Here is a 10,802-nt window from a genome sequence, read left to right as displayed (position 1 = left end):
ATTTACCTGTCAATGATCCATCCCAGGTAACTGAGAATCCAGGCCCTGAATCAAGGAAATCACTCTGAAATTGTAACCATAGTTTGTTACTGTGAGAGATGATTCTTGGAGGTGGATTTGAGCCACAGTATGTTCCCAGGGGAGGTGATCTTTCATAGCCTCCATCTCTGTGACAAATCACGGATGTGATCATTTATTGGTTATTGATAATATTACTGTATAAATATTTAATATTATTTGAACTTTAAGATTGCAAACAGATCAGTTTATGTCGGTCAACCTTTCTTAAAAATACTCTAAGTCACAATTTCTAGTTTTCAGTTTTTCACTTTATCAAATAGCGTTCGAATAGTTTAATAAGGAACATCATTTTTAGTTCACGTGACATTTTATATAACCAATTTCAAGCTGAGAGAAAGAGTTTAATCTTCTCCCTCTCAAACGAAGCATCTGGCAAACGAGTCAGAGAACACAGAGAGAATGAATATGTAGAAATTACATGGATACTATGTAATGGGATAAAGAAACCATAATTATTAACAGTACAAGCAAATGTTGCTTAATTTTACAGAGAAAATGAAATATTTTCCTCCTAATTTGAATTTTTCAAAATTTAATGTTATATTTGACATATTTAGGAAAATTTTTAAAATAATTCTTCCCCAAGAACTATTGGGGGTCTTATATCTACTTTGTAATCGGTAGCTTTTTCAAGCCTAAAAAAAGGTGGGGGGAATTCACTCAACATTAAAATCTAATGATTAATTATTGTAAATTAAGAAATTTATGTTATTTTGGCATAATATGATACAATTGTGCTTTATTATTTTAGTACCTCACTTTACATCATAGAATAAAATTTATTATAAAAAAGTATAATATTCTAGCCTTTCGAAAGGCCAAATAAAAAATTTAACCAAATACACACCAAGGTGATTAGCCTGATTTAATTCAATGTAGTGATCTGGGTAGAGAGCAATATATAAGTTAATGTACTCTAACTGCAAAGAAAGTAAAGAAAAAAGGGTCTCATGCTAAAATTTACAAGCCTAGACTTTCATTATTTGAACACAAAAATTTTGTAAAAACTTTAAGGTTATCTTACCATCATTTTTGTGATATAATTAAACCTACTGGACAATGAACAGTCTAAAATGCAACCTGATTTTCCATAAAGAAAGTAGGTTTTCAATAATTGCGAGTCTAATTTCAGAGTAGTAGTACATCTGTTTCATCTGTCCAAATAAAATTTAGAGTTTATTTTCAAATATTCTCAATAAAATAATCACGTCAAAATAACCACTGAATCTTATGCAACTTTCTGTTTTTCTTCTGTTAAATCCAGCTCCACGTGGCAAGCTTTATATCTTGCAAGAAAGAGCACAACAGGCGGCTTTACAGAGAATTTCCATGTGTTTTCCTTGACCTTTCCAGGAAAGATTATGAATGAAAACCAATAATGAAAAAGGTGATGAAATAAAGGTGCTTACCTGATTTCCACAAAATCTCCTACACAGCGTCCACCAATGGCCTCTTCCAAAGAGAAATTTGTGAAGTGCAATGCAATCTGTTGGCTGGTTTCCACTGTGATCCTATAAATGCATTTCCAATTGTTGGGGTAATTATCAGGGAAGTTTGGAGAAGTAAAAGTCCCAGATTCTTCTGTATAGTCTTTTATGCATGCTGTGGAAAGAATGGAGCATAAGAGAGAAAACAGAAAATATCACGCTACATTTACAAGATGTTCAGTAATATGTATTTCATTAATTTGTGCCAGTGTACTTGATTTTCAATAGGCCATTCTGGAATGTTGAAGAATGATTTCCTTTCAAAACAAGGATTTTTTTTTTTAATCTCAAAGGCAAAATTAATTATTAATAGTAAACCTAAGCTATGTGGTAGAAATGGTTACATATATCATACCTTTTTAGATCTTGGAAGTGTTACAATTTTTTAATTCATGCACATTACCCTAAAATTAAACATTAGGCTCCGCCATGGAAATCATAGAGGGGTGCTAAAAATAATTCAGTTCTGTTCTCCTTTTCATAATCTTCCTTTAAAATGGGTTTCACCAAAGCATGCATTTATGAGAAATGACAAAGCAGGTACCTCAGCCATGTGAAGAATAGAAGGTAAGTGTCAGGAATCAGACTGATCTTGAATCAATGCCTAGCTCAAACATTGGCAACCTATGCAACCTTGGGCAAATTACTTCACCTCTCTGAGTCTCATCTCCCAAATGGGGATGGTAACTACCTTTGACTGTACATGTAAGTGTTTTGAAGGCTCCATACAAAGACAAGTCGAGTTCTCTAAAGCAAAGCCAATAAATAATTCAGCTATCCAATAAATAATAAATAAAACTAAAATAGAGAAATAAAAATTATTTTGAAGGTACATCTGCTATAAATATTAAATAGATTATTTAATATTAAAATTTGATTGTAGTTTTATGAGATTCACATGTCTGATTTTGTGGAGAGAAAAACAGTAGTTTTCTGAACTTACTGCATCTATTTCTGGTTAGAGGTTAGTAACTCTTCTTACCTAACACTGAAGTCTGTAGAAAGTTTATGTTCTCTTCCTTTCACAGTATAAATGGCTCCTTCCAGAATAATACTAATACTGAGATATATTAATGCTAGGCTTTGTTTTTCTCTTCTGCTTTGCAATAAAGCACAAATAATTAAAATTGGATATAGTTTCACAAAAGGAAATTCATGTGTTGCCTGATGTTTATTATATCTATACAAAATGTAAACATAAAAATGCCTTTTCATTCCTTTTTTTTTTTTTTTTTTTTTTTTTTTGAGAGAGAGACACTGCACATGCATGTGATCTTGCATGCAGGGTGGGGAGCTTGGGAGGCAGGATATGAGAGAGAGGGAGAGAGAATTGTAAACAGGCTCCACACTCAGCATGGAGCCCAATGTGGGGCTCAATCTCACAACCCTGAGATCATGACCTAAGCTGAAATCAAGAGTCAGACACTTAATTGACTGAGCCACCCAGGCACCCCTAAAAATGCCTCTTCTTTTTATCTCATGTTGCTAAAGGAAAACTCATATCCAATGGCAGTTTGCTTTTTATGATGGTCTAACACTTATAAAGAGATGAAGGAGAAAAATACATTTCTTTCATCCATTATATTCAACTGAACTAGCAATGGAAAAGCACATCTCTGAAGATCAAAAACAGCTATTAGCAGGCCTCACATATCTCTCTTTCTGACCGCAACAACAACCAAAAAAAGTAAAGAAAGGAAAGAGAAAATATACAAATATCCTCTGTGAACCTTACAAAATCACAAAACTATGTTCTTCTAAAAATGTATCTCTCCCTCCACTAAGCATTTTCAAATAAGTTTTAATAATGTAGCAGTTTGTTATCAACAAAAGGAAAATCCAAAACATAGATAATCCTTAAACCACAAAGCAGTGATGACATCAGTCCCATACGATCTGGGAGACAGGAAGAGGGTGAACAGATCCTGTGGACAGATGAACGTGTCACCTTGGGAGGCCCTAGATCACGGGTAACCACTCTACCTCCTCCCTGCTTTGCCACGGGTGATAACCTATGTGATTATCCAATTACATTAGGGATCAGTCCATAGGTGGTGCTTTCTGATTTCATTTATGAAACTTTCATGTCTGCATGAATCCATACGACCTCGGGCTTCCTGAAAATGTACTGAATAGTCAACCCAGCACCATCACCTGCTTTAACTGCCATATTTGGTTAACATTCTTCAAAGTGAAGACTTCAGAGAAGATAAAATTTCAGCTTCAGTTTCTTTTTTAGGAAAAAAAGGCTCTTCCTTAACCAAAATCTAACATGTTGCCACAATTCACTGCTAGGCAGTCACGGCCATGGCTTTTTCTTTCCCCTCGTAAGTGGCTAATTGAATATGAATATAAGCTAACTCACCAATACAGCTGTTGTGAAATTGTACTTGGACATCAGTAACCTGGAATAGTCATGGTGATTTACAGCTATTATGTAATTTTCACATAGAATGTCTCATTTAATCTTCCCCAACTATGTGAAACAGCCACGTGTCACAATGTCCACTTTTTAGAGAGGTATAGATGAGGGATCTCAGGCTCCTGAAGGTTAAGTTCTGAACACTGCTTAGTTCAGACATGACAAAGATACAATTCAAACCCAAGTCCGCCCTTTCCCAAATCCTGTGCTCTTTAACAATCCCTGGTTTCTCCATGCAGGAAATGTCAATTTAGAAATGAAGGTGAGCAGAAGACTAGGAATGTCACAAATGTTTCATTTAGCACCTTCATTCTGAGGATGAAGAAATGTAATAAATTAAATAAGATAAATCTACTGAGCTGTGAAGTGGTAGGACGCCCATATATACAAAACTAGGAGAACATACTGACCAACGAGAAAGCAAATCTTTAAAAGATCAATACACTAACCTTCCCGGAAGGAAAATATCTGAATATCTCATAGCAGAAAATACAGAGTTCAAGGTGGATGAAAAGAATGAGGGAGCTTGGTACTTCTCCAAGGTAGTATCAAGGCTGGCCTTCAACCAAAACTTATGACTTTAGCCATCAGCCTTGCGGTAGCATGGAAAATACTTTCCAACATGACCAGTTAAAGTCTAATTCCCCATTACATCTCACTCGTAAATCTATAGCAATTTATGTAGTAAGACTTAGCTTCCAGAATCTCTGAAAAGTTTTATTACAACCATTTGAAATTGATGAAAACCCACCCTAGACATACTTGAATCTGATTTCTGGGTGGGGCCCTGATACCTGAATCTGTTAGAAGAAAACCCCACCCAAGTCTCTTCTAAAACACTAGAGTTGGAGAACACTGCTCTTCAGACAGAAGTTTGAAAATAGAAACAGTATTCCCTATTCATTTCTTCTAAAGAAGCCCTCTTTTGCCCTTTTGGTAATCACTCAACTTCTCACTCTTAGATGCCTCTTCTGGGCTCATTCCCTGGTAACTGAGGAAATACAAACTATGAGGTAGGTGGGAACTCCTGGGAATGGGGAGGTTGGGAAAGCCCACTACCACCCACTTTTAACCCAAACTGATGTGGGTCTGACACTTGCTGACCATTTCCTCAGACAACTATAACCTCCCCCCCTTTTTTTGCAGAAAATATGAAAAAGTTCACTACAGGCCTTCCATTCTCTCAGAGTTGAATGTTACCAGCCACACCAAGTGCATTTAATCTGAAGCATTTCCTGTCCATCACATGGACAGGATGAAACAAATGGATTAGATGTTGGGACTGGATTGTTTTGGTTTGGCTTCTAAACCTACTAGCTGTACATTCTTGAGAGGACAAGTCAATGGTGTTCTTCACTCTGCCTCATTCAAAAAATAAGTAATTGAACCAGATTTGTGTTTTGAACTTTCTGACACACCATAAAAATACATTTACATCAATCATGCACACACATGGATATTGCAAACAGGTTTCATGAGGTGGCACCGATCTTTGTATGATAAACTGATACTTTCTATTCTTTTCTATTCTGTTCCATACTTTGAACAAATGCAGACAGCAACCTAGTAAGTTAACTTCATGACCCACTAATGAGGCATGAATGTTGCAATGTTTGAAAAACATTGGACTAAGCGTTATATGGGTTTTCATATAATATTAAAATAGAAAAGGCATCAAGTACATTCTCTATTCTTTTTTATACCTTTAAAGTCTCCTCTTGGTAAGATTATTTTAATGCATATGCAGGAGATGCTAATAGAATATAAAATTACAATTTTAAATTAGTAAAGTTAACTAGCTAATCAACTATGTTCTTTCAAAATTCAAATATTTTCTACTTTTAATAAGCAAACATTTAAAACCTAGTCTCATAATGTTACTAAAAAATTCTTCAGAATTTCTACCCAGAAACATTTACTGGTTAGTTTTTTGTTTCTATTTCCCCAGGCACATCTGGACGCAGGGAGAAACAGTGATGAGGGAGGGAGTCAAAGTAATGACCAGAAACTGATCTCTTTCCTCCCAAACACATATTTAGGAGCTGACATCATAGCCCCATGGCACGAAATACAGATGGAAAAGTAACTGGATTCAAGTCAGGAAATTTAACCTTTATCAGATAAAGACAGGAAAGTCTTCAGCAGAGAAACTCACACCTGCTGTGAACTAGAAATCACCAACCGAATATTGTCATTATTGTTCTGAAAATAACTTCTGCTAGAGCAATAAAATAGGATGAGGGCCAATGATTAAACTTCCATTGGGGTTTTTTTCTGAGACTGTTTTCTGCAGAAAATACAAAAAATACGGTGACATCTGAAAAGAAAGCATCCCCACAGCTCCTATTTCCAGGTGGGCAGCCCCCTAGGACTCAGGCTGCCTGGAGGGCTAGCCCACTGGCTGCCAGTTGCCGGCGCAACCCCCACATCAGTCCCTCCCTGAACAGTCCTGTGGGGCCGCCCTCAACAATTCACGACAGCCAATCACTCATGTCCTGCCCAATGGGAAACTGAGACAGGCTCCAAAATGGTAAACTGAGTGTGCCATATGGCTTCCTGGGTCCGTCATCTGATTGCTATTTAGAATATTTGACTATTAGACCAATGAGTTCACCTAGCAAAGGACAGGAGCACAGTGGTCAGCCAGGCTTGGCCAAGAACGGAAAGCGAACACTCCCTTGTCTGTGATTCCAGCCCTGTCTGGACCTGACAGAAGCCAAAGTAATGACTATCACCCAGGGAGGCAGATCGAAGAGTCTTTTGAGTTTGCCATTTTGGGGTTCCCTTCTCTTTCTGTCAAATATCTTTTCTTGTGTTGTCTTTTATTTATTTATTTATTTACTTATTTATTTATTTGAGAGAGAGCGTGCGCATGCGTGTGAGCACACCAGCAGGGGAAGCGACAAAGTGAGAAGCAGACTCCCCGCTGTGCAGGGAGCCCGATGCGGGGCTCAATCCCAGGACCTGGAGATCATGACCTGAGCCAAAGGCAGACCCTTAACCGACTGAGCCACCGGGTGCCCCGTATTGTCTTTCTTTATCAGCTTGTTTTTCTTTCCAGTTTGCTTCTTTCCTTTTTCTCACCTTTCTTTTATTTGACCTGTATCTTATCTTTCTGCGAACATTTTTTCAAAATCAAAATTTTTAATATCCTTCTGACAGATTATTTTGGTTGCTCTTGGCTCTTCCTGTGCTTGCTATTGCCTTATAAGCTAGTGTGGTATTAGTGGGGCTGTTGAAGTCATTACAGAGCTATGTCTTACTCTGCACATTGTTACAGAGATTTCCGTAATATTTTCGGCAGGCCTCACCAGCATGTATGTTATCTAAGACATAGCCAGTTTATTCATGCAGCAAATTAAACTTGTGTTCATAGTTGATTAGAGCCAGAAGACATCACAAAGATTATCAAATCCAATTCCTTAATTTTACAGATGAGAAAATTGTGGCCCAAAGAGTTCAAGTGACTTGCTCCAAATCCTAATCTAATATTCAGTGTGGTTTGGGCCAAATATATGAGGCAGATAAAACTACAGAAGTATGGAAAATTGTGTGCACACTGCAATTTCTTAAAAAGCCAATTTTGGTCATTGGATGTTAAACACCTGGACAAAGTCCAGTGAGTACGTCAATCGTTTAACATAAACTATTGTAATTGCCGGGGATTCAATTTCCCATGTGCTTGAGCTGGATAATAAACTGTCTCCTGGAATGGGGCCCTCAGGACAGAAAAGAAAAAGAAAAGGAAATCACTTGCAGTCACAATTCTAGAGCAATCTAAGGCCATACTACCCAAACACAGAACTTGAACAACCAGAGAATAGCAGTTTTGCATGAAATAAAGCATAGTGGCCAAGTACTCTGAGAAGAAATAAATGAGAAATTGGGAAGGGATTCTGAGTGAAAGTTTTTTAAATTAATTAATTAATTTATTTATTTATGGGGGTGGGGGCTTAAAAAGATAAGCATCTAGGGAAATTTTTCTCTAATTTCTTAAAATTAGTATTCAATAACATAATATAATAAAAATATTATGAAAAAAAAATTAGTATTCAGTCTCATAAATAACTTTTAATTTTGATAGAATTCTAAACTTGAAAAGTTGTAAGAACTAGCTCCCAAATTCTTTTTACCTAGATTTACTACTTATTTGTATTTTGCCCTCATTGCTCTATCTCTGCCTCTTTTTCTTTCTTTCTTTTTTTTTTTTTTAAGATTATTTATTTATTTATTTATTTGACAGAGATAGAGACAGCCAGCGAGAGAGGGAACACAAGCAGGGGGAGCAGGAGAGGAAGAAGCAGGCTCATAGCGGAAGAGCCTGATGTGGGGCTCGATCCCATAACGCCAGGATCACGCCCTGAGCCGAAGGCAGGCACTTAACCGCTTTGCCACCCAGGCACCACTGCCTCTTTTTCTAACTTACTTATTCACTTATTATCGAAACCAACTGAGAATATTTTGGAGACATGGCATGTCTTTACCCCTAAAAACATCAATGTATCATTCCAAAAACAAAAACATTCTCTTACAGAACACTATCATGTTAATTAGAAAATTTAACATTGATACCATACGGTGGTCTGATTATTATTTTTAATAAGGAAGGCACTGAAGTCACTATACTCTTTTCTAAATTAGCTTTCATTATGTGCCACAGGTTTGGGGATGAAGTATTCTCATAGTACTATTTTCTAATGTAGTGAGTGAAACCAAGTATACAACGCTGTTCTGTTACCTGTTGATGCATCAGTTGCTCCATAGTTTATTAAAAAGCCTTCATAAGCAAGGTCAGAGTCAGCCACAAATACAAGCATTAATGAGTTGGTACTACTGGTAAGAGAGGGCGGGACTGATTTTCCACAATATCTGTTTGAAACCAAGAAACAACACAGATTTAAAAACTTTCGCTATACTTGAGTGATGTATCAAAAATTAGGATGTGTAAAAATAAAAATAAAAAAAAATACCCCCTATTAACCTTTAAAAACAAATACATTTCAAGCACAAAGCATTTACAAATTTGCTGAAGGTCATCCTATTCATGATTACTTTCCTGAAATGGTTATATGTGTGTACCTAGCTGTGTGGCTTGTCATGCAGAAGAAGTTTAATGAAACAAGAAATTGCAAACTATACTGTCATTGTATAGCCTACTAATGAACTTATTAATAAAAACGTAATAAACTTACACAATAAAGGGAAAGCATATACCATAAACTCATGGAGCACAGACTCTAGAGTCAACTCCATCACTTTGAGGCATTATGACTTTGAGCAGATCACTCAACCTTGATGCTTCAGTTTTCCCAACTCTAAAATGGGGATCATGATAGCACCTACTTTATAGAATTGTTTTGAGAATTTTATGAGTTAATATACTGTATATAAGAGGCTTAGAAGAGTCCCTAGAAAAGCGAGCCCTGTACAGGTGGACTGTATTATCTCTAAACAGTTGGCCTATGCAGAAGTAAAAGTCTGGTTACCAAGCCATGTTAAATTTTAGGTAAATAGAATTAATTTTACTCAGAAGAAGAAAGTTTTTAAAAATGGAAGATTAAGAGTAAGAGAAAAAATAAAGAGGGAGAATAACACTAGGAGATGAAATAAATTTAAGATAATAATGAATAAAGGGAAAATGTTTAAAATGGATGAGAAAAAAGAAAATGAAATTAAGAAGAAATGAAAAAGAAATCAAGAGATTTCCATTTTCAACAAAGCTGTAATAACAGGGGCTGGATATAACCTTTCACCTGAAACAACTGAAAATCTGGTCTGGACAAAGATATGTAAAACAGTGGATCTCAAGATACTGGATATCAAGCAATGAAGGACAATGATTCTTCAGAGACAATAAATAAGTGAGTTTAAAAGCAGAACCGGAAATGATCGAGTTGTATCCAGGAACCTTAACACATTTCTAAAACAAAGTTCAACATATGTGGAATTTGAGAAACAAATGAGCAAAGGAAAAAAAGAGAGAGAGAGAGAGAGAGAAAGGGTGGGAGAAAGAGAGAGGGAGAGATACAAACCAAGAAACAGACTCTTAATTATAACAAACAAACTGATGATTACCAGAAGGGAGAGGGAACAGGGGGATGGATTAAACAGGTGATGGGAGTGAAGAAGTACACTTCTGATGAGCACCAGGTGTTGTATGGAAGGGGTGAATCACTATATTGTACACCTGAAACTAATATTACACTGTATGTTCACTAACTGGAAATTAAATTCTTAAAAAACCCACAAAGCTCAAAAACACATATGGAAATGCAATAATGTCCAGTACACAAAAACACAAAATGGAAAATGTCTGGCGTCCTATCAATATTACCAGGCATTAAAAGGAGGAAAGTAGAACCCATGATAAGAAGAAAAAACTGATCAATCAGAACACACCAAGAAATGACACACATGACTGTATTAGCAGATAGAAGCATTAAAATAGTCCTAACTGTATCCCAGAGGTTTAAGAAGTTAAAGGAAAAAATTAATGTGTGAAGTAGAGACATGGAAGATATAAAAGATGGTACAAACTGAACTTCTAGAAATGAAAACTGTGACATCTAAGATGAAAAATACACTCGGTAAGATTTATAGCAGAATAGGCATTGCAGAAGTAAAGATTACACAGTAATCTTACTTGAATACACAGTAATAGAAACGTTCCAAAATGAAACACACAGAGAACAAAAACTCAAAATCAAATGAGCAGAGTTCATCAGTGAGCTGGGGGACAATATCAAATGGCTTAAGATACTTGTAATCAGAGTCCCCAAAGGGAAGAAGAGACAGAAAAATTATTTCAAGAA

General features: G+C 36.2%; 1 protein-coding gene across 1 annotated transcript in view; it reads right to left on the bottom strand.

Annotated features, from left to right (window-relative positions):
* CUBN (cubilin) overlaps positions 1-10,802 on the bottom strand; it is a 256,759-nt gene that overhangs the window by 190,361 nt on the left and 55,596 nt on the right. The window contains exons 22-24 of the mRNA XM_008692037.2: positions 8,729-8,859; positions 1,491-1,683; positions 7-167 (exon numbers count right to left, since the gene is read on the bottom strand). Of these exons, the coding sequence (XP_008690259.2) occupies positions 7-167; positions 1,491-1,683; positions 8,729-8,859 (485 nt within the window). The remainder of the gene's footprint in view (positions 1-6; positions 168-1,490; positions 1,684-8,728; positions 8,860-10,802) is intronic.

The sequence above is a fragment of the Ursus maritimus genome, unplaced genomic scaffold (genome assembly GCF_017311325.1).
Source record: "Ursus maritimus isolate PB19 unplaced genomic scaffold, ASM1731132v1 scaffold_31, whole genome shotgun sequence".
Lineage (NCBI taxonomy): Eukaryota > Metazoa > Chordata > Mammalia > Carnivora > Ursidae > Ursus > Ursus maritimus.
The sequence above is the reverse complement of the archived record's forward strand: the minus strand, read 5'-3'. Positions and strand labels throughout refer to the sequence as shown.